We start from the raw sequence: 24,045 nt of genomic DNA, 5'->3' as shown, positions 1-24,045 counted from the left end.
TGCATTAGCTAGGGTTAATTATACTTGAAATACTATGATACAATATATACGTAGTTTCTTTTTAATCATATATGATAAGAATTTGATGAGCTATTTTGGAGTAACTAACAGATCTTCATTTTCAATTTTCAAATGGTGAAAAAACAAAAATTAACACGTACAAACTGATCTTATTGTAACATAATTAAGAGTGGTTAAATCAGGGCCTAATTACTTTATGCATCCTTAGCCTCTCCTGCTTTACCCTCTACGAACTCAGCCGCCTTGTTTCCGGCTTCTTTGCCTTTCTCAGTCACATAATCAAAAGCTTTCTTAGCTTCATCAGTCGCCGTCTCATTGGCTTCAATGGTTTTCTCAACAACGTAGTCTTTTGCTTTCTCACCATCCACCAAAGCTTCCTTTGTCTTTTCCGTCATAAAATCTGAAGCTTTCTTTCTACACATAATTAACATTCATTAGTGACCAACGGTCTTAAAACATACTATATATCAAAAATATACTATATATTTGGTCATGAGTTTGAGTCGTATGTTTTAAAAAGAGTACTCAGAAATATCTATTACAACAATATTTTCGAAGATAAATATTTACTTTTATCATATACTATACTTATTAAAGTAAAGTTCATTTTTATAAAAGTAGATCGTATATATATATATATATATATATATATTTCAAATGCAAGCCATAGATCAAAACCGGCTCAGTGGATAAAACTCAATCCTCAACAAAATTACTGTGATTCTTTATCAAACTAATATGATGGAATTAACCAAAACAAATAATATATTCATGTGGAGTACGTAATGTTCATGAGAGTTTTTGAGTAAATATCTAGATAGACTAAAAGATGTAATATAGACTCACGTCGCGTCGTTGATGTCATCGAGGATGTTGCCGTCACCTTTAACGGCGTATACCAACGACTTCTTGCGCTGAGCAACGACGACAAGTTCACTCTTTCGGCCAAATCCGACGGCACCAACGCTGCTCTGCTTGGTTCCTACGCTGTGGAAAGAAGAACCCATGCCAGTGAGAACAGCTCCTGAGAAAGACATCGCCATGAGAGATCTCTTTCAAAGATGTTTTTCTAGAAGGTAACAAATAAAAGGAAGAGTTTATAGATGGAGAAAGTAAGATGAGAAACCTCTAACCTCCAATAGTATCGATTTATAGAACTCTCGACCAATGAGAATCCAAATTTACACGTGTCAGTGCTAGATATTTTTGCGCATTGCTATTATCTTTAGCTTTTGAATAAGAAAGAGTTTTCGTTCGTTCGTATTTAGCTACGTGTTCTTATTTCTATGGCTACCAACAACAACAAAAAGAGGTCGGCCATCAAGTTGTGGTGTTAACCGTTATATACATGTTAGCATTTTTGGCTACCAAAGTTTACATGTTAGCATTTTTGGCTACCAATGTTAGCTAGCTTTTGTATTTGATTTGCAAATTGCAAGGTTCATTAATAAGTAGACTCGACATATATGAAGGAAAAATGTATTAGTCGTTAAGTTGAAAATGTGTATTAATATATGCATGTGTGTCAATTTAGCCATTTTTAGCAATGGACTTAAAACAACTTCCTAACTTTTTTTAGCTAACCTACAGTACAAACTGTTAGTTAAGCTGCTAATAGTATATATATTTCTAAAAACCCATACTTCTATGCCTTACGGGTTATTTTATACTTATAAATAACAATGTTACTCTAAAACATATATCTTACTCAACAACAAAAACGTTATATACAATAAGCTAGAAAGGAAAGTTAAATTTTGAGAAATATGAGACAGAGAGCATATGTATAATTGAAGATTCCTCTTACTTGAAACCAGCAACAAATTATGGAGCCTATTATATATGTCCCACATTGGTTAGGTATATTAACATTGAAGAATGTGGTGTTGTGGAAACGCCACATGACACTTTTGAGCTAGTTTCCACTTACTAATTAATACTAACAGAACCTTCACATTTTGGAGAGTCATAGTATCGGACAGAGACAATCTAATTATTGATAAACTTCTTAATGATGTGTGTGACGGGGAGATGTGGTGGTAAGTTTGTTGGTGCCATTTTCCTTACACAGATTGTAAATCTTTGCTTGGAATGGGCTAATGCCATACCATTGTTTTCGTCAAAAAAAAGACATAGAAGCCTGTCAAGCTCCCATATTATTATCCTAGCACTAGCTCGTTGAAAGACAAATTTTTAACTGCGAGCCATGTCTTATTTCAAGGGTTGATGTGAAATTAATAGAAATTACAACAGACTGATCTTATTGTAAAATATTAAACATGAAGAGAGAAAGAAAAGATGGATCCATGTATCTCTACGAGTTTAGGTGTCTGAATTAATTGATTAAGACCCTACTTTGTGGCATCCTTAGCATCTCCTGCTTTACCCTCAGCGAACTCAGCCGCCTTGTTTGCTCCTTCTTTTCCTTTTTCCTCCACATACGCCGCTGCTTTCTCAGCTTCTTTAGTCAATGTATCTGTGTTTTCACTCGTTTTCTCAACAACGTAGTCTTTTGCTTTCTCGCCATCTGCCAACGCTTCCTTTGTCTTGTCAGTCACGAAATCTGAAGCTTTCTTTCTGTATTTGTAATAAAGATGAAACAAAAAATGTATTATAAAACACACATATCTAAAGCAGTCAACAGAAACGTCGATAAATTTAGGGCTATATGCCTATATGCAAAGCTAAACCTATAGGACGGCTAATGTTAGTGGTAAAGATCATAAAAATTAGCTCAAAACAATCAAATTTCCAATAATATATATAAACGTTGCCTAATAAAATCCTTAATTAAGAGGCAAGAAATTAAAAGAAAGAATGTGGACGTACGTGGCCTCGTTGAGGTCATCGAGGATGTTGCCATCGCCTTTAGCGGCGTAGACCAAAGACTTCTTGCGCTGAGCGACGACGACGAACTGAGTCTTTTGGCTAACTCCGACAGAACTAATGCCGCTTTGCTTGGCTCCACTGTGGAAAGAAGAACCCATGCCAGTGAGAACAGCTCCTGAGAAAGACATCGCCATGAGAGATCTCTTTGGGAGCTAAAAGATATGAAAGGATGAGTTTTTAGAGGAGGATCGAACAAAGTGAGATGATAAGAATCTAATCTCCCAGTAGTAACGTTTTATAGATAGATAGACCAATTAGACTCCAAAACTACGTGTAAGTGTAAGATATTTTATAGTAACTATGGAATAATAAGATGAGTTTCTGTACGTTCTTTTTTGGCAACGTGTAATCATATTTGTGGTTTCCAAAAAAAGCAAAAAAAAAAAAAAAAAAAAGCAGGTCGGCCATGAATTTGTGGTTGCATTACATGCNGTTGCATTTTTGGCAACAAAAAACTTACAAGTTAGCAGCATTTGTATTTTTTTTATTTTTATTTTGCAATTTTCAGTACTAAAAGGGTCGTCCTCATTTCCTTCACGTGTATTCATTCACCTTTTGTTTTAATAAAAACAAATGTATGTCGGCCAACAAGTTAATTTAGTTTTGCAAGCCCAAACTACCAAGAGCCTATACAAAATAAACAAACATGGTTGCAAAACCTAAATGTAAAACTAATAATAATGACCCAAATGACTTAAATCCACTTTAAAATATATTTCATTGTTCCACTTTCAAAAACTATATGATCTAAAAGTTATAATGAGTTTGTCTAGCCAAAAAAAAATTGTGGATTAGGCTATAGAATTGTTTTTGCTATTTTTATCAGCTGTTAATTATTTCTTTCACTATATTATATTTTCTTTTATACTTTTTACCATTAATCATATCTAAAAGGAAGATATCTCAGATTTGATTACATAACGTTTTGAAAATTCTATCCCTAAATATAGTTTCGTAGTTGTGAGTGTGAGAGTGAGTAAGCGCCTCAACACTTGATTCCACCTCTTGTGATTCATCTCAAATTAGGTGAATATGTGCATCATATCAAATTTACTATACGTATAACCTCCCTCTCGACTTATCTACAACCAAATTTACTCTATAGCTTTGACCATTGATGGCTAAAAGAGTGATATACTCGGGTTCTATTCCACAAATCCGGGAAAAGTCTATATCTAAATAGATGTGAGGTTTAACTAGGGAGGCAGCAGTGAGTTGAACAACAGTAGTAACCTTCCCCAACGCCCCTTCCCCTGCATCCCATGCATCCCTTTCTGCTGCTGCATCAAAATATATGAACTTGGGTATCAAAATTGTATAGAATAACGATAAGAAATTAAGTCTGGAATATCTCAAATGGTATATAAAATTTTACCCCTAAATATAGTTTCGTAGCTGTGAGAGTGAGTAAGCGCCTCAACACTTGATTCCACCTCCTATGATTCATCTCAAATTAGGTAGATATGTGCATCATATCAGATTATATATATCTTGAGAAGATTAATATAGAATAATATTTGCATCATATTACATATCAGATTATATATATATATTGAGAAGATTAATATAGAATAATATTTGCATCATATTAAATAATATGTATATTAGTTAGTATTTTCAATTTAACAAAAAATCAATCAGTAAAAAATCAAATAATATCTAAAAAAGATTTGGAGATCTAAAATTGTCCTAAATACTATTCTTCTTTTCCAAGGTTAGCGGAGGAACCTCTATGAACCTCTCTTCTGTTTCAATTTGAGTGATTTCATTTTTCAGTGAATTCACATCTCACTTTTTATTAGTTTTGTTAGGGGCTTAATGGTTATATATATTTTTGCTTTATCTGGGGTTGATATAATGTTTCCAATTTTATGCCACATGTTAAACACTAGACCTCTTGCATTTTTTTCAGAAAAGGCATTTGCATTTGTTTACCGTGAAATACTTGGTACTAATGCTGCACTTTCCTGGGCTGAATTTTCTAGCATTTTCTGAAAAATAAATTAATTATTTCTTCTCATAATAAAAGTTGGTCAAATAGTTTAACCAAAACTCTCCAAAAGTCAGTGATCTTTGACATCTTATTTTTAATTCATCAAAAAAATACTCCCTCCGTTTCAAAATATAGGATGTTTTAAGTAAAGCACGCAGATTAAGAAGTCTTTACTTTTAACAAGTTCAACCAATCAGAAACAATACTGCATAATATAAAATACTAAATTAATGTAAAAGTTGCATTGAAATTTGAAAGCATCCTATATTGTGAAACAAAAAACTTCTTCAAAACATCCTATATTTTGAAACGGAGGGAGTATGTTTTATTTAATGAAATAAAACAACATGGTTGCAAAACCTAAATGTAAAACTAATAATAGCCCAAATGACTTAAATCCACTTTAAAATATATTTCATTATTCCACTTTCAAAAACTATATATATGATCTTAAAGATATATATCTTGTAAGAAAAATAAAAATATATCATATACTTGTAATACTATTTAGAATGAGTTTGTCCAGCCAAAAAAAAAATTGTGGATTAATAAGGCTATAGAATTATTTTTGCTACTTTTATCAGTCGTTAATTATTTTTTTCGATATAATGTATTCCTTTTTTTTTAATTGGAATCCTGATCCTAGATTTAAAAAAGACAAAATAATCTGACGGACAGTAACATCTCCTAATCCAATGTGAAATAGAAAATGCATAATTTAATATCATAAAATAATATTGAAGTCCATTAAAAAAAAAAGGCTTAAATTGGACCAACGGACAAGATCTATTATCACTTTGTGAAGCGACGGTAAATTGTGGTGCGTGCTTAACACTCTCCGGATGTTATACCAAAATAAATAGGTTAAACAGACTAAATTAAAAGAACCCTACAAAAAAAAAGCTAACAAAATTTCCTTTTTAACTCTCTCTCGCTGAATTCCTCAAGTGATTCGGTCTTCTCTAGGGTTATAAATTTCACCTCAAAAGTTACAAGAAACCTAACTATTCTTACGATGACATCAAAAACAGAGTTCGTGAAGTTCTTAGGAAAAGGTTCGTGCGGATCAGTCAACCTCGTCAAGTACATCAAAAGCGACGACGACAGCTCTTTGCCGCTTTACGCAGCCGTAAAAACCGTTAGATGCGAAGAATACGACACTCTCGAAAGAGAGATTCAGGTTCTATCCAAACTCAAGGGATGTCGAAGCATCGTCCAATGCTATGAGAATTATACTTTAGAAGAGGGTTTTGATGTCGGCGGATTCAGAGTTTTCAAGATGGTTATGGAGTACGCATCTGCAGGAAGCTTAACAACGTTCATGGACAATTACAAAGACAGTAGATTGCCGGATACTCTAATCAGAGACTTCACTCGTATGATTCTCCAAGGATTGGTCTCTGTTCATAGCCATGGTTATGTCCACTGCGATCTAAAACCAGATAATCTACTTATCTTTCCATGTAGAGAGTCTTACGAATTGAAGATTTCAGATTTTGCATCTTCGAGAAAAGTAGGAGAAGATTCGGATTGTTGGGAAGTTGATAACCCGTTTATGGGAACACCTATTTACATGTCGCCAGAATCAGTCCGAGATAACGTGGCTGAGAAAACCCTAGATTTGTGGTCGTTAGGTTTCATAGTATTGGAGATGTATACCGGTGTTTATCCATGGTCAGAGACTAATTATGAAGATCTTGCGCCAGCTCTACTGAATGGAGAAGCGCCGGAGATTCCAGAGAGTGTACCGTGTGATGCAAGGAAGTTTATAGAAACATGTTTTGCAAGGAACCCTAAGGAGAGAGGAAGCGCTTCGGATTTATTGTTGCATCAGTTCTTGCGTGGTGAACAGAAGATGGAAGATACGATCTCCGGCGGCTCCTCGTTGCCGATTCCAAAGAAGGCCATGAAGTTAAAGATTATTCCACCAAAGCCTCCACAGTTTAAACACCTCAAGGTGAAGATTGTGCCTCCCAAGCCTCCAGCTTTTAGTTTCATTCCTGTTCAATAGTGTGTTGAGTTCATCTCTGTTCCTTAGTTTAGAACTGAACCTCAAGTTACAGAGTCGATATCTATGAGGTGAGTAAGTTTCTTTACTTGACTTCACATTTGTAAGCGTTTCTTAGTTGTAAGTTTCCATGTGCTTTTTTGCATTGCAGATTCTAAGTGACCCTGTACAGCGTATGGTTTACGATGAAATTCATGGTTATGCTGTGACTGCCACCAATCCTTTTCTTGATGACTCTAGCCCAAGAGATCATGTTTTTGTTGATGAGTTTGCTTGTATAGGTATTTTATTTTCTTCAATTTTCTATTCAATGCACTTCGTGGTACCGACTCTGATGATTCTGGAAAGTGACTACTACATCTGTGTTTGTTGTTTAATAGGCTGCAAAAATTGTGCCAATGTGGCTCCAGATATATTTGAAATTGAGGAAGATTTTGGAAGAGCAAGGGCCTGTAACCAGCATGGCAACCCAGAGTTAATTCAGCTAGCGTTGAGACATGGTATGTTTTACATTCTGTAGATGCTGCAACTGATTGTGGAGTATAATAGTACTCCTTGACTGGTGGGAAGTTTCAGGGGAACTGATTTGGAGACGCCTTTTTATGTTTTGTTTTCAGCCCGGTTGATTGCATCCATCAGACTTCTGCTGCACAGTTGTCATTGCTTGAAGATGAGATGCGAAGGGTTGAAAGAGTGAATGTAAGACAAGTATATCTCTTATTGTTCATTGTAAAGAACCACAAGGCATTGCTATGATTTCTTGATTATGTACTTGTTGCTAAACTGTTTGCATTTAAGCCGTTGCTAAATTGTCATTGATTGATCAGGTTGCTCTGATGCTTTCTGGAATGGGGTCAGGAGCAGTTGATGTTTTCAGAATGGTAAGAAGGAAATAAAAACTCTCTGTTTTGTAGCTGATTAGAGCTGAAATGCCCCTTGTCTTTCCCCTTCTATTCCTTGGTCTTTTTATTCCCACTTACAAATTGACTTTGGCCCATGTTTTCTTCCCTTACGAAACAAGATTGCCTGTTATTCTGTATTTTTCATCTAATTGATCAATCTTTGAATCCCATTTCAGGCGAGATCTCGATGGGAAAAGAGGCAAGCAAAAGTTTTGGTATGAACTATCATCAACTTCGAAATCTTTCCAAGACTATTTGCATTAATCTTTTAGATGAGCATAACTTTGCCTTGTGGCGTACCTGTGTTTCAGAATCAAGCTAGAAGTAGAATGATGAAGCGGAAAAACACAGACGAAACACCTTCCTATTTGTGGAAAATTTGTGGTTTCAGGGTCATTGCCACTCAAGTCTGGATGACAAGATTTCATACAGTTATAGTAAGCTTTCTTAATCCCCACGTCTAGTACGAAGAGTAACACAGGCTAATTATTTGTAAAATACAGTTTGTACAGAGCATTAATTAACAATTGAAGCACTCGATATTTTCTAATGCCATGTACATCATGCTTAAATTTACCCTCACCTCATAGATATCGTTAATGAAACCATATGCAGTCACAGTTAATGATACACTCACCCTGAAACCATATGCAGTCATATGAAATCTCGACAAGTGTAAGAATGGTCTTTTTTTTTTACACTTATACTTGCATGAAGTCTCATTACGTTTTGAAAACCAATAACTGTTTCTACCTTTCTATATTTTGCTAATACACATACAGATTGCGCAAAATGTTAAAAGTTTACCAACTTAGTATTCAAGAGTAGGGTCAAGCTTACTACAGAAGGAACCAACAACCAACATATTCTTCAAACCTTTCAAACAGAAACAGAGCTTTTTTGTTATTTACTAGAAAACTCTTTGAAACAGAGCTTTATTCACATACATAAAAACAAAAGACAGACCCTTTTTAAAGAAAGCAAAAAACCCCAAAACATTTCTCCATCAACGTTGTCCATGTTGCTGTCTCATCACATACTCAGGATCAGTAGCTCCAGGTTCATGTGTCCTCACAGGCTCATCTCCAATCACTATGTTCTTGGTCGTTTGCGCAATCTCAGCTATAGTCTCGCCAATTGCCCCAAGCACTCCTCCCGCTCCAACTCCTTCTTCTTGGACATATCTCTCACTGCCTCTTCCTCCTCCGTATTCCTCTCCGACATCTCTCCTCGCTTCTCCGACCATTCCTTTTGTTCCATATCCGAAGACATCTTTCTCAGTCCTTCTTTCTCCTCCGTACTCCTCCCCAACATCTCTCCTCGCTTCTCCGGACATTCCTTTTGATCCATAACCGTATACATCTTTTTCACTCCCTCTTTCTTCTCCGTACTCTTCTCCAAAGCCTCTCCTTGCTTCTGTGACAAACCCTGGTCGCTTCTCTTCCTCACCTCCCTCAAAACAAATCCCAAAACATAGTTTATTGAGTTTCTTGTGAACCACGTAACAACATCATACAAAAAACATGCTAAAAAATATCTATTTTGACTATAAGTTGTGTAATACCTGGTGCATTTCTTGGTCTCTATGTTGAGCTTCTTCTTTCTTCTTTGCAGTATACCCAACCACCGTATCAGCAGCCACCGCAGCTTTTTCCTTAGTCAAATCCACCGCCTTAGATCCTACTTCCACCGCCTTATGCCCTGCGTACCCCACCGCTCCTTCCACTGTACCAGCAACCGCTTTTGTCCCTTGCACCACTTTCTCTGTGGTGAAATGTGCCGCTGTCCACCCAACTGTAGCCGCTTTCTCAGCTGCCACTCCGGCGTAATGTGCAGCTCCTTTTCCTCCTTCCACCGTTGCTTCCTTTACGTACCCAGCAGCTTCACTGGCTTTCTGAACAGTGTAATCTTTTGCTTTAGCTGTCATTGAAGCCGCCTCTTGTCCTTTCTGAGATGCAACGTTCCCAGCTACTTTCCCTTTCTCTGTCACATACTCGGAAGCTTTCTGAGCTTTCTCAGCTGCAATGTCTTTAGCTTCAACTGCTTTCTGCAGAGTGTAGTCTTTTGCTCTCGCAGCCTGTTCAGCCGCCGTGTTTCCCGTTTCCCTTCCTTTCTCCGTCGCATACTCCGAAGCTCTCCGAGCTTTCTCAGCCGCCGTGTCTTTAGCTTCACCAGCTTTTTCCATAGTGTAATCTTTAGCTCTCCCAGCTTGTTCCTTTGCCTCCTGTCCTTTCTGAGCCGCCAGTTGTCCAGTTTCCCTTCCCTTCTCAGTCACGTAACTAGAAGCTCTCTGAGTTTTCTCACTTGCAGCGCTTCCGGCTTTCTGAGCACCTTGTCCAACACTTTCTTTAGCTTGCCGTCCTTTCTCAGCCACTGTACCTGTTGCACTCCGACCACCACCACCGGTCGATTCTTGACGTTCACGCTCTTTCATCTCCTCACCTCCGGCAGCCAAAAACTGAGCATGGCGTGCTTTATCCCCATGAAAACCATGTGCTCCACTCTCTTTTTCTTCTCCTGCTCTGCCACCACCAACAGGCTTAAAGTGAGAAACATGGACACCACTGTCTCGCCCTCTTCCCTCCATTTCATGACCTCCTCTGCTACGAGCTTCTTGCCCACCATGGCTCAAACCTTCCTTAGCCTTGTTATACCGTTCCTCAGCTGCTCGTATCGTATCCATTGACTTCTGCTGAGCATTGGCTCTATGTCCGCGAATATCCTCTAGCGACGCCTTCTCATGTTCCTTCTCATGCTCCTTCTTCCCCGTCGTCCCAGATTCGCTGCTCATCACGAATTTTCCAACGGAGTGAGGCATCTGAGTTCTCTTCATCTTTGTATCCCCTTCTCCTTCATCAGAAACCGGCATGTTACTCCCCTTGTCTGAGAGGGACACGAACTGTGTCTCACCACCACCTTCTGTTTGATGCTTCTGCGTGTCGGAATCTTTGCCTTGTTCGGCCATGGACTCGAAATGACTCGTCATCTTCGGGACTCTGTCTTTCTCCACCTTAACTTCTCTCTCCGTCACCTTGTTCTCCCTCCTTGCTTGCTGCGACGCCATTCTAAAACTTACACAAATAACTCTCACGAAACAGTTTTGCTTTGAAGACGAAAGACTTGATTATTCTTGATTTCGTTTTTGTTATTATCTCGGATGATTCTTATCGAGCTGTTTTAATTCCTGCTTTATAATCAAAGAACCGAAAAGACCAAGTTTGGGCGGTCATGAACATTGTGGAAAAGTGTGTGACGTGTTGAGTTCACTATTGAAACGTGTAGAGAGGCCCGGTGACTCAGCTTGTGGGAATTGGGAAGAGATCAATTTCAATGTTTATTGAGCCAATAACTAAAATGTTTTGTTTCCTCCACGTATCTTTCCGTACATGTACACGTGGAGACTTTCGGGAGCAACCTTTGAGTTTTGCCTTATCTCAATTGCGACATCACAAGTGACCTTCTTCAGGCCCATTCATTAATATCTATTATTAGGCCCAAGTAGAGCTGTAATTTCGTTACCTCATTTTGCTAATTATATGGGAAATTTCATTAATTATCAACTTTGCTTGAGATGTTTTCTTCTCTCACACAGTCAAGTGCGTTGGTATTCTTTTAACAGTCAAGAATCAGGAGACCACAATGAAAAGATAAACTAAAAATAATTGATTGTTATTTTAAAAGTTAACTTAATACCCCATTGATCAGAAAGAAAAAAACAAGAATTATTTAGGAAGAGAAAAGAGTAGAGTAAAAGAGCACGTTCCAAGTATCAGGCAAGCCAGGAAGACACCAATGGCTACAGTCATTACCAGGATGGTTCCCACTGAAAGCTGAAGGATGAGCATCTTTACGAAGCTGAGAGAGACCCGTTATATCGAGCCAATGGACCGGTTTCCTCAATCTGCTCATCACTTTGTTTAGTACCACCCAAGCCATTGGTATCCCTCCTGGATACCTCCTCCCGTAGAATGGCTGCGTCTGACTCCTACATGAGTTCATTGGCTCTCCCCAATCCTTTCCCCTACAAAAAAAATATCCAACGTAATTAATTAAAGAAATGCCTATGAATGTCAAGGATTAACACAACAACTTACTCAATTTGACATTAATAAATAGACTTATTAAAAAATTATGATTAGATTGATGAAAGTGTATTTACTCGTAATGAGTCGGAGACACGCCGTTGAAGAAGACTTTGGTCTTAGAAGGATCGACGTAAGCATTAACCCATCGAGCCCAAGTGGTCATTCCTTTGTAAAAAGCAATGAGCCGGTTCATGTCTTTGTACAATCTATTTCCATCTTCCATGTAGTCCCACCTGCCAAAAACATCCACACGTACACGTCATCAAATTATTCAAAAGTCAAAACTACTCAAAAAAACAGACAGAGCCAAAGAAAAGAAAAGAAACGTACGGCTGGATGTGCTCGGTGTGAGTCCACCAATGCCAAGAGTTGAAAATCAAAACGTCCATGCCTCTCCACATGTTGCCTTGCTTAATGGAATTTAGCTTAAGCACTCTCCCAACTTTTTCCACATTCAGATCTACTAAGAACTGTGTTCTGTAAAGCATCAACGTCACTCCGTATTCCTGTGTCAGGTACCATTACAAAAAAAGAACCAAATTTAGTTCACTAGATAATGGAGTATATAATTTACGTACATGTGTTATTTTTAACTGGCCATGTGCTTTTTTATATCAAAAATATCATTTAGGAAAACAAAAATGAAAAAAAAAAAAACGAATCTCTTTTTGCGTGGCTCATGATCATAAAGATTATAAACATGACATGATATTCCGGGAGATTCTCTTTTTTGGGAAATAGGCCACTAATCACGTTCATCTCTTAAATGCTCTCTCAATTCTCTTGTCCTAATACTATTTTTCTACTACAACATTAATAAAACTATACTATAGCTAAGCAATTAATTATCTTTACATCAAATCAAATGAGACAAACCAAAAGACACTTTATCCCTTTTTCTTAATTAACTTTATCCTATTTAATACTAAATCATTAAGCGTTAACAAAAGGGATAAATAAAGACTTTTTACCACACTTTCCACATTAAAAAGCTACAGTGTAAAGTCATAACTCAATAAATATCTACTTATTATAAGTGGAATAATATAAGCTTTTTAATTAAATTAAAAAAAAAAAGATCCATAGATGAAAAGAACACAAACCTCGAAGGTAAGTGAAGCAAGACCCTTTTGGCGAAGAAGAGTGTAACGAGTGTTAGGAACCCAAGCATGAATCAGACAAGCAAGAGATTGCCACATGTTTGTGCTCAATGAATCTCCAACGAACATTATCTTCTTCCCTCTCATCCTCCTCAAGAAATACAACCCATTGAATCTGTAAACCATTACAAATCTCAATTCTAGATCGGCAGGAAAAGAATAATTAAAGAAAGATTAAAAACCACACACATTTCCAGCTGGTTTACAAGAACGAACGTTACTTAAAAACGTTAAAAAAAAATTACTATTTTTACTTTAGTCAAGGAAAACTTTGGGTTGAGGAGCTTCGGATTCGGTTTTCAAACCTTGTTGGAGAGTGAAATTATGGGATTTCCAATACATTATTATTGCTCCAACAAAAAGTTTCAAATTTTGAATCCAAAAAGGCAGAAAATAAAAAGAGAGAACACTACTACTACTACAACTACACTATCACTATCTAACTTTGAAATTCAATTGAATAGCTTGAAGTTACCTTTCTTACCAATATGCTTAAAATATCTCTGCATATAGCATTAAAACCCCAACAAACAGAACACTTCAAATTTCCATATTTATTATTGGGATCTTTAAAAAAAAAAAAAAAAAGATTTTGCTTCACAATAGAACAGGGAACAAAAAGAAAAAGGTTAAATTTTTTCACCATGTGGAATTTATTATTCAGACTAATTAATGAAAGAAAAAAAAAAAAAAAACAGAGCATTGTTCTTGAATAAAAAAGGCCGGAATTAAAGAATGTGTAAGGAAGATAAGGAAAGAGAGAAGAAGAAGAGAGAAGGACCTGGGGAGAGAGCAAGAAAATGGTTGTCATCGATACTTAAGATAAGCATTGTCAGGACGACCATACTTCTTACAGTTGAACTGAGGATCTATGAATGGGCACTTGTAAGGGTCATAAAGTGGGTACTTTACATCATAAACCCAGTGCCCTTTAAACCAATTGCATTTCCTAGAAGCTAGCTCTCTTCTTACTTCTTCTTCTTCTCCATTGTTGCTGCTTGTGTTGTTCTTGTTGATGTAAGCTGATACTGTGGAGAGACAGAGGAAGAAGAAGAAGAAGAAAAAAAAAGAAGGGTTTCCTCGGGAAGTGAAACCCATTCTCTTTGATCTGAGAGATTCTCTGTTTTTTTTTTTTTTTTTTTTNTGAGAGTGAGAGAGCGAGATTGGTTGTGGGAAAAGAGATGGCTTCGACTGGTTTGTTATATAATACTTAGTAGTTTAACAAGAACACAAAAAAAAGAGAGATAGAGAAAGAGAGTGAGATTGTTCACATCACATGGGAAGGGGGAAAACAAGAAACAAGATCCTTTTTATGTCTTTATTCGATTTATATAATATGTAGTCTTTTTTTTTTTATAATAAAATTTTGGTACTAGGTATAACTTCTCCTCTTTTTTTACAGTTGTAATATAGTATTTTTTTACTTCTTTAATTTATCTCAAGTCTCAATAGTAATAAAATGTTGAGATTTGCAAATAAGCTGAAACCAAAATTTAAAAGCTAAAACCAAATTTGGTCATTAGCTAAGTAGAAAATGATGGAGAATTTTATTTTAAGTTATGTTATATTTAGTTTTTGTGATATATATTGAAAACAACAGAAAAATTCTTTCAGATAAAAAAAAAAAACAAAATTTCACATTTCAATTAGTAGAAAAATTTGTTTCTCACTCATTCAACAACATGATAGAATTATTTATTTTGTTGTGTAGTACTTCTCTGTTTTTACTTCTTAGTATATAGTAATCGTTGTTACTCATCAGGTAGGAATTTATTCAATTCGTTATAAGTCAGATCATTTTTGTGTTTAAATAGTAAACCATCGTTTATTGAGAAGTTTTTTATAAACACAAATATTTTGGGTGAAAAATATTAAATCATAGTGTTTACAAAACTATCGATCTTTGAAATTTACAAATATTAAAAGATTTGTTGGTAGTATAAGCTTAATTTACAGGTAAATTATGGGTTTGATTAGAAATACTTTGTATAGAGATATTTTGTGTACTTGCCAGCTAATAAATACACTTTTCGAACATCGATTTATTATTACCAAAGAATAAAAAAGGATGTGAAAAAGAACTCATAAAAAGTAGGATTGGTAGCTAAAGTTTAAAGAATTAAAAAAAAAAAAGGAAAAATATAATTTCATGGATGTAAGTGGGTCCAACTTTGACTTTACTCCGTTTTACACCGATTTATATGTACGTGTAAGATATGAGATTACCGATTTCATATGCCCCACCCCACGTCTAGTACGAAGAGTAACACAGGCTAAGAGCCATATATGAGTTCAATTATTTGTAAACATTTCGATAATTATTGTATATAAATTATTGTTTATTATATCACTGAAATAATGAACAGGAAAGTGTAATCCACTCGTGCCTAATCAAACGCTATACTTCTTTCATATCTGCAAGAGTGTGAAAATAAGTGGAGACAAAAAAAAAATGAAATGAAAATCGAGAGTTTTATTCCACCTAATGAGTACAACTTCGCATTATAGTCATCTATTCATCTTTTCGCCGGTGATTATGGAGAGTTTTATTCTTCCTCTTCTTCTTTGGTAGATTTAAGAAATGAAAATCGGTGGATCTATTTTAGATTTAATTTTATGAGACGTGTTGAAAATGAAATCTGCAAAAGGGTAAATAATGCGATATACTGTATTATTTTGGAGACCCATATTATTTTATTCAAATGTGTGGCCATATAGCTAGATGAACTCATAAAAATACAGTTGTACAGAGCACTAATTAAACAATTGAAGCACTCGATATTTTCTAATGCCATGCACATCATGCAAAAATTTACCTAATACTACGATACTAGTATATATATATATATATCATCTATCATCTCTATATACATACTATTCGTATTACGAAATGTGTAACTTAGAGATCTCGCCAGTGGTGAGTGTAGCATGATTATGCATGAATTACGCAATTTTGGTCAAAAGTCCCAATTGTGAATCAAAACACTAGCATGCAAACACTAGCATACAACTCAGATGAGGATATATAAGAATATAGCTAGGCTATATATATGAATCGACTCGAGATCCAAAACTGAAGATCCAACAAGAAGTGATTAATTTAGGTAAATATATATATATATATATATATATATATATATATATATAACCAACCAATAATCATCTGCTCGAGATTCAAGTGTTCAATAATTGAGAAGGAGATCGGGGAAAAAAAAAAGGTCCACCCACGTTTCGCCATTTTCAATCTCTCATGATAATCTAAATAAGCCACAGACACACACAACTGGCGATAGTCGTTTGTTTCTTTACACACTGACATATCAATACTTTTTTGAGTACTATGAGGTGTTATATAGTCTGAACAATTTTCACATGTACATAAATTTGTTGTTCACTGCTGCAAATTTTACAGTTACATATTGTTCTAAAAACCAGTGAAATTGTCTCTCTATATTAATATCAAAAAGTGGCACTACAAACCTATGTAGTGGGGGAGTCAAATTCTTTATGTGTTAGTTTGGGCTACATATAAAGTCTCACTAATATAGATTTGGGAATTTAAATGTCATTAGTGAAATGACACGAACGGGAGCTTCCGAGAATAATGGATTTAAGGCAGAATTGACAAGAAAGTGCCGAATTGAGCAAACTCATGTAATAGGCTCACTCATCATATACTGATTTGTCCCTACCACAATCCTTTATGCCCCTACCTAGCACCCGCCACAATACGGCCAATATCATTCAATTCAACTCTCCTCTTAAATGATTTTCCTAAATACTGAGAGAAAAATGAATATTTCTTTTGTTCGCCAATAGTTTATTTAATACTATATGACTTTAATCATATTTGTAAACGTGAAAAGGTTCATTTTGGGTCTAAAAAATGGAATTGAGCATATTTTCCCTTGTACACTATTATTCTGCCACATATAATAATATTCAAACTATATTTTTTATTTACTCAACATATTATTCAACATTTCTTGTTTTTTTTTAAAAGGGAAGTAAGTCAGTAAGTGGAATATTGAAAGGTTTGATCAATTTACTAAAAGGGAAGTAAGTTGATTGAAAGGTTTGATCATTGCAAGGCTTGTGGAAGCATTTGCAGGTTTAATCATTGCAATGTCTGTGAAAGCATTTTGCAGCCAATATGATCAAAGAAGTGTATATATTTTAAAATGAATTTAAGAGTTGACGAGTGTTAAGTTAACCTTTGCATCTAGTTATATACTGATAGGCTTAGAGAGTCAACCATAGAATATGCTAAATAATTAGCAATATTCACAACCATTTATAACATATATAATTTGAATTTCCAACTATTTATATTGTTACGATTTCAAAATTGATAGGGAGAAAAAAGTTTAGAATTATCATTAACTAATTGAAATAGTGATGAACTTTGAATTTCGTAGGTAACAAATTTTTGCAAAGATTTGTTTTTTTTTTTGGTAGTTGATGAAATAATTTTTAAAATGGTGAAAATAAATTTCAGTGTAAGTTTATATGAGTTAGAAGTTCCGAATATCTAATTGTATCCAATTCAAAAGGTTACTAAAATTTAGCAACAGCTCCATCTTTTATGGTATTTAGGATTCGATCGAGAATATATATATGAATGATGAAATAAGATTTATGTTATTCACTTCACATTTTATGGTAAGTAGGCTCTAATTAGTTACTTATTATTTCCTAATCCGATGTTATTTATGTTTTTAATAGGTATACAAATCCGAAGATATTGGATATTTCCTAAACCACTTACTATTTAAAAGTTTTCAAATATGGTTAGTATTTTGTTGATTGGATATCTTTGTAATTAAGATAATATATCGTAATTAGTGTAAATTGTGTTTGTTTTGGTGCGTTTTTTTCTGGGTCTATATTATATTGTTCAATTTCACTTTTATTTTTAGGCAACTGACGTGTTTGGATATGGGAATATATATTCGAGAGTCAATCTAGTAAAACAGGATCCGAATATTTTTAAACCTGGTCGGTTTGGATCCGCGCGTCAAGATCATATACCAATTTGACCTTGTCGTTTTTATTTTGTGTTCTCAATAGATTCTTGTTTTAGGGGCATTATACGGTATATTTGTTTTTATGTTTATTCTTTTATTTCTAAATGTAATCCCAATTAGTAGTGTAGATGTGAAAAATTAAACAAAAATCAAATAATTTTCTTTTTTTTGGGTGCATAATCCTAAAAGTTATATCTAAAATATAGGGGGGATATATAATTACATGAACAAACAAACTAAATATTTTAATACCATATATAATAAATTGTTGATGAGAAAAAAATATCGTTACTGATAAAAAAAAATATAACTTCATTATTATTTATAATTTTATTTTCTTGTTCCAAGTGGAAAAAAAATAATAAAATATTAATCTTTTTAGATGGTTATAAATTTTTAACAAACCCAAAAATAATAAACTAACTTATGTAATTAACTATATTATAAAAATGTAATAAGTCACACCTAGCATATTCATGATATTACATTGGTATTTAAGCCTCATTTGAGACTTCATATTTTCATAAAGTTCAATTTATTCCCCATCTCAGTTTTGCACTTAAAACCTCTGAGAAATGTGTTGTACATCATATGTGCATCATATCATATTATATGTATATTGAAGACAATAAAGTGAAGGATACCTTATATCTCTCATCTCTCAAAACAGGGGTCTCAACTATAAAACGTGGAGCAATTATTTGAAGTTGCTAGAGAAAAGAAATAGACAATTTCATACAACATATCAGTTAGTGTCCTTGAGGTCTACAATGAACAGATAAGAGACCTGTTGGCAACATCTCCAACCTCAAAGAAGTAAGTTTTCTTTACATAATTAAGTCCAAACCACATGGATTGAAACAGAATTTCTCTATAAAGCTTGAACTGAAATCTCTTTTTTATATATTTATTTGATTACAAAGGTTGGAGATAAAAAAATCCTCGGACGGATCCCATCATGTTCCTGGATTAGTAGAAGCAAATGTGGAAAACGTAAGTCAAGTATGGAATGTGCTTGAAGCTGGGAGCAATGCAAGGGCAGTTGGAGCCAATAATGTGAATGAGCATAGTAGCCGCTCTCACTGGTAAATATGCCTCTCTCGCACTTGTTTAAATGTTTCCTTTTCAAACATTTTTTAGATCACATTATGAGGGTTGTTTAATATAGTAACCTATCTTTTGCAACATGTTCTCTATAACGGTAAAAGCAAAAAATCTGATGAATGGTGATTGCACAAAAAGCAAGCTTTGGCTTATAGATGTAGCCGGAAGTGAGAGGGTGTGGAAAACTGATGTGCAAGGTGAGCGTCTGAAGGAAGCACAAAACATCAATAAGTCGCTTTCAGCTCTCGTGGATGTGATTTATGCATTGGCAAAAAAGAGTAGTCACAATTTTTTAATTTTATTTATAATGATATTTTACTTCAAAAGTATTTAATTTAGTAATGAAATTATATATTTTTAATTTTTAGTATTTTTTTATATTCAAGCGGTGATACAATTATTCTTAAAGTATTATAATTTTATCAGAATAAAACACTAAAATTATGAAATATAACTGTTTGTATAATATATAATTAATCAGAATCATATTTTGTATTTATTTAAAATAATACTATTAATGTTTTGTTTGATATATAATTATTTGATTCAACTGATTGTTTATTTTTCAGTGTATGCAGTTTAACGATTGATTTTTTTTATATTTTTATATTTATTTTTATTTTGGGTCACATGTATAGAAAAATTTGCTATTGATAATGAATTAAGGTAGAATTAATTAGTTTCTATAAAAAATCAATTTTTGACAATTTACCATATTTTACTTATGGCTTTTAGTGTAATTTTGTAGGGACTAAAATTTTAAATAAATAAAATTAAAAGGGTAGAACCCAAAATGTACGTAAAAATGTATATATAAATACTTATGGCTTTGAATACAATTTTGTAGGAAATAAAATTTTAAATAAACAAAATTAAAAAGGTAGAACCTAAAATATACTTAAAATATAAATATATATAGATGATCAAAGAAGTGTATACATTTTAAAATGGTTTTAAGGGTCGTCGAGTGTTAAGTTAACCCTTGCGTCTTTTTTTTTTTTTGATCAAAGTTACCCCTTGCATCTAGTCATATATTGATAGGCTTAGAGATTCAACTGTAGATTATGCTAAATTCTTAGCAATATTCTCAATCATTTATAACGTATATATATATTTACATTTCCAAAAATATGGATGCTAATTTATATTAATACGATTTTAAAATTGAATGCAAAGGTTGCAGAGGCTTATGGTTCCTCTGGCTGGAAGCTCCCTCTCAAGTTCTCAGCCGGCACTTATTGTTTATGCGATTATCATTAACTAATTGAAGAGTGATTCCACAGAATCACAGGTGCTAGCCTTTCTGCGATGTACCCTGTGGGCATTAGAGGATCTGAAGATTTTACAGATGTTTCGGATTGAGGTGGTGTTGGATAATACCTCGGCTGTCGAGGCGATAAACAACGCATATGAGTGGCCACGGTATGGCTTTATACTTCGGGATATAAAGAATGTTCTGTCTAGCTTTGCTTTCTGGGAATGTCACCAAATTGCGGCTTCAGCAAATAAGGTGGCAAAGGCCATTGCGAACAGCGTTACACGTGATGGATGCCTGCAGTCTTACTTATCACTGGGAGGCCCTTCTTGGCTACTCGACCAGGTGAGACATGAGGCGGATGGTTAAGTATTTCGAAGCAATCAAGTAGCGGAGGATAGGCTCAGATTTCTGATCATCATGAGTGTTGATCCTTTGGTTTCAACTAGTTCACTTGGAGGATCTTTTTGATCTCAGTAGCAAGTGCAGGCTGGTGTTTCAATTTTTTGAACTTCTATTTTTTCGAACTTCAGTTTCTTTCTCTTTCCCAGTTGTAATCGCTTTACAATTTTGTTCTATCAGATGACAAAAAAAAAATTGAAGAGTGATAAATTTTGAATTTCGTAGGTAACAAATTTTTGCAAAGATTTGTTTTTTTGTAGTTGATGTTTTTTTAGAAAATATTTCATTAATGTTGAAAATAAATTTCAGTGTTAGTTTCTAAGATTTAGAAGTTCTGAATATCTAATTGTATCAATTTCAAAAGGTTACTGAAATTTAGCAACAGCTCCATCTCTTATGGTATGTAGGTACTAAAATTTCAAGTTGAATATTGAAAGGTTTGATCAATTTACTAAAAGGGAAGTAAGTTAATTGAAAGGTTTGATCATTGCAAAGCTTGTGGAAACACTTGCAGGTTTAATCATTGCAATGTCTGTGAAAGCATTTGCAGCCAATATGATCAAAGAAGTGTATATATTTTAAAATGGATTTAAGAGTCGACGAGTGTTAAGTTAACCCTTGCATCTAGTTATATACTGATAGGCTTAGGGGTGGGCAAACAAACCGAAATCCAAAAAACCGAACCGAACCGAACCGAAATAATAGGTTTGGTTTGGTTATGGTTAAGTCTAAAAATCCGTTTGGTTTTCATTTTAGTTAAGCATTTGGTTTAGGTTTGGTCTGGTTAAAAACCGTAAAACCGAATAGTTTTTTTGGTTTTTTAAAAAAATTTAGGATAAATTAGATATAATTAGTTTCTCCAACTTATAACTTTAAATTGTATAACAATATCAATATTTTTTTTCTTTATTGGGCTTATAGTTATTGATCTCTTAGTAATCTATCGAATTACAAAACTAAATTTGGATTCTATTTTTTTTTTTTTTTATGTTTAGGTTTTACTTTTATGTTTATTTTTAGTTATGTATCAACTATCTATTTTTTAAAAGTATAAAATAACCATTAAAAACCGGAACCAAACCGAAACCGAACCGAACTGTGATACATATGGTTTTTATATGGTTCCATTTTTTATGAAACCGAAAAAACCTAACCGTAACCAAACCGAATTACATATGGTTTCGTTATGGTTCCATTTTTATAAAACCAAAAAAACCGTAAACCGAAAAAACCGAACCTAAACCAAACCGAAAAACCGAACGCCCACCCCTAGATAGGCTTAGAGAGTCAACCGTAGAATATGCTAAATTATTAGCAATATTCACAACCATTTATAACGTATATATATATATATATATATTTGAACTAGGTTTGAACCCGCGGTACACCGCGGGACAAATTGTAATTATGTTTTAAAAATTTAGATACTAATTAAGTAGAAATTGTATGTATAAGAATGTAAAAATATATATTTAGACACATATATATGTAGTTTGACTAAGGAGCTAAAATGGTATAGTAATATATTTTTAAAAAGATTTTAAAGTATGTAGAGTTTAATATATAAACGTTACTTCTTTTTATTATAATATGTATAAATTATGTAATATATTGTTGTAGTTTTGTAATTATAAATTAGTAGTGTGATATGGAATTTTAATTTATTTATTCCGTTAGTCTCGCAATGGATATAAAAATTTTAAACCCGCAAAAACCGTCTTATAAAATCCGAGTAAATAATATGCATGTATCTGCCTCGGTTGAGTTCGCAAGACACACATACATTTTACTTAATCGGTTTTTTTCTTTCTAAATTTGGTTTTGCAGTATGTCTTGTGAAATATATATTTAAAGTAATCAATACATATATTCTAAAAACAGCGGAATTTTTTTATAAAACTTTATGCTTTATAAAACCCATATTTCTAAATCTATTTTCCAAATTGATTATTTTAGACCCGTACTCACATCCACCCGCAAGCTTTGGTTATACTAATAGGCTTAAAAAAGTGAATTTAACAATCCTATGCAACATTTGTTCTTAAAAAAGGGTAATAATAATATATCCCAACAAAATGTTTTTCAATTTTCATTACATCCCCAATTTTTTAAATAACGAAAGCAAAGTTTCTAAAATAATAATGTTCATCTGCCATTGAGTTTAATTTTTGTATTCAAATCATTACCAAATTTGTTCTAGTATGATATAGGAAGCGATATTGACCCACATATATAACCATTTAATTTAATGTGCAGCCCATTAAGATTACATTCTTTTAGAATTCTAATTTCGCTGAAATTCATTTTCCTTTCAATTTCACTCGTTCACTCCACCGATGGCTAATTCGATGTCTTTAATTAACCTCCAACCGTCGCTGTGGAAACTCGCGATCTATTTGTCTTTCACTGCCATCTATAAACTTTGGCTTAATTGATGACAACCAGCGATGTATTAAAAGAGTTGGCTATGCTCCGTATATCTGGAAGAGAGTCCTTCGTAGGTCTTGATTTTAGCGACTAAACATATCACCATCTCACCAGCAGCATTTTCACATGCATCATTCTGCTCCGCAAAGTACATGGTACAGGTAGCCTTTCATTACTTTATGAAGGATAAGATGACTTTAAAACTAGAGTTAATTAAAAATAAGGCATTAAAACACCATTGCCCTTCGGATTTAGGTGTAGACACTAAATGGTTTTCAGGAATAGGCACTCAAAAAACGTAAAAAGTCGGTTTTGCCCTCGACTTGCTGATGTCAACTTCATCTTCTCTCTACGCTTCTGGATCTCTAACTTTACCTTCCCCTCTTTTCTTAAAATTTGTTGATAAGTCGTCTCTCCGTTGTACGTCATAAACCAAAAATTCAGACGACCAACACCAATGATTAGGAGTCATCAATTTGGAGAATATAGAGGAATTGCAATTGTTTGAGAAACACCGCGTACAAGCCGCATTTTGCCAACAACGACAAACGATTGGTCGCGATTCAGAAAGCATGATACCGGTTCGGAGCATCGGTGGAGATTAGAGATTTCAAACCAGTGAAACAGCTTGGAGTATGTCTGATATGGACGCTCTAGAAATATCTGGTAATTTGGGGAAAGACTTTTCAGAGATCTCATTTGATTTGTTTTTTTCTGTAACTTTAATCGAGATTTAGAGAATTAAAAAAAAAAAAAAAAAAAAAAAAAAAAA

General features: G+C 34.1%; 4 protein-coding genes, 1 long non-coding RNA gene and 1 pseudogene across 6 annotated transcripts; 2 read left to right on the top strand and 4 right to left on the bottom strand.

Annotated features, from left to right (window-relative positions):
- Positions 94-3,172, bottom strand: LOC104785114 (protein COLD-REGULATED 15B, chloroplastic-like). The gene is made up of 3 exons (XM_010510257.2): positions 3,052-3,172; positions 868-1,071; positions 94-435 (listed from the first exon to the last, which is right to left on the bottom strand). Exons 2-3 carry the CDS (start codon positions 1,062-1,064, stop codon positions 216-218), a joined length of 417 nt encoding a protein of 138 aa, XP_010508559.1. The 5' UTR covers positions 1,065-1,071; positions 3,052-3,172; the 3' UTR covers positions 94-215.
- On the bottom strand, positions 2,210-3,078 carry LOC104785113 (protein COLD-REGULATED 15A, chloroplastic). Its single transcript, XM_010510256.2, has 2 exons — positions 2,851-3,078; positions 2,210-2,598 (listed from the first exon to the last, which is right to left on the bottom strand). The coding sequence occupies exons 1-2, from the start codon at positions 3,042-3,044 to the stop codon at positions 2,373-2,375; spliced, it is 420 nt and encodes a 139-aa protein (XP_010508558.1). The 5' UTR covers positions 3,045-3,078; the 3' UTR covers positions 2,210-2,372.
- LOC104788809 (mitogen-activated protein kinase kinase 2-like) lies at positions 5,919-6,914 on the top strand. The gene has a single exon (XM_010514589.1). It carries the CDS (start codon positions 5,919-5,921, stop codon positions 6,912-6,914), a length of 996 nt encoding a protein of 331 aa, XP_010512891.1.
- LOC104785112 lies at positions 6,944-8,153 on the top strand. Its single transcript, XR_767316.2, has 7 exons — positions 6,944-6,982; positions 7,063-7,192; positions 7,292-7,411; positions 7,529-7,610; positions 7,739-7,792; positions 7,990-8,028; positions 8,125-8,153. It is a non-coding gene; the product is annotated as an uncharacterized LOC104785112 (long non-coding RNA).
- LOC104785111 (seed biotin-containing protein SBP65-like) lies at positions 8,650-10,995 on the bottom strand. 2 transcript variants are annotated; one of them, XM_010510254.2, is made up of 2 exons: positions 9,378-10,995; positions 8,650-9,262 (listed from the first exon to the last, which is right to left on the bottom strand). In XM_010510254.2, the coding sequence occupies exons 1-2, from the start codon at positions 10,875-10,877 to the stop codon at positions 8,936-8,938; spliced, it is 1,827 nt and encodes a 608-aa protein (XP_010508556.1). In that variant the 5' UTR covers positions 10,878-10,995; the 3' UTR covers positions 8,650-8,935. The 2 variants fall into 2 exon arrangements, with proteins under 2 accessions (XP_010508556.1, XP_010508555.1); XM_010510253.2 differs by having other exon boundaries at positions 8,654-9,266; positions 9,378-10,991.
- On the bottom strand, positions 11,337-14,392 carry LOC104785110 (annotated as a pseudogene).

This window comes from Camelina sativa, chromosome 5 (genome assembly GCF_000633955.1).
Source record: "Camelina sativa cultivar DH55 chromosome 5, Cs, whole genome shotgun sequence".
NCBI classification, from domain to species: Eukaryota; Viridiplantae; Streptophyta; class Magnoliopsida; order Brassicales; family Brassicaceae; genus Camelina; species Camelina sativa.
This window is presented reverse-complemented; position numbering and strand designations above follow the sequence as displayed.

Coding starts and splice junctions, on each gene's coding strand:
- LOC104785114 (XM_010510257.2), bottom strand. CDS start 1,064: ATGGCGATGTCTTTCTCAGGAGCTGTTCTCACTGGCATGGGTTCTTCT. Junction 436..867: donor GATGACATCAACGACGCGAC/GTGAGTCTATAT, acceptor AATTATGTGTAG/AAAGAAAGCTTCAGATTTTA.
- LOC104785113 (XM_010510256.2), bottom strand. CDS start 3,044: ATGGCGATGTCTTTCTCAGGAGCTGTTCTCACTGGCATGGGTTCTTCT. Junction 2,599..2,850: donor GATGACCTCAACGAGGCCAC/GTACGTCCACAT, acceptor TTACAAATACAG/AAAGAAAGCTTCAGATTTCG.
- LOC104788809 (XM_010514589.1), top strand. CDS start 5,919: ATGACATCAAAAACAGAGTTCGTGAAGTTCTTAGGAAAAGGTTCGTGC.
- LOC104785111 (XM_010510253.2), bottom strand. CDS start 10,877: ATGGCGTCGCAGCAAGCAAGGAGGGAGAACAAGGTGACGGAGAGAGAA. Junction 9,267..9,377: donor GAGACCAAGAAATGCACCAG/GTATTACACAAC, acceptor ATTTGTTTTGAG/GGAGGTGAGGAAGAGAAGCG.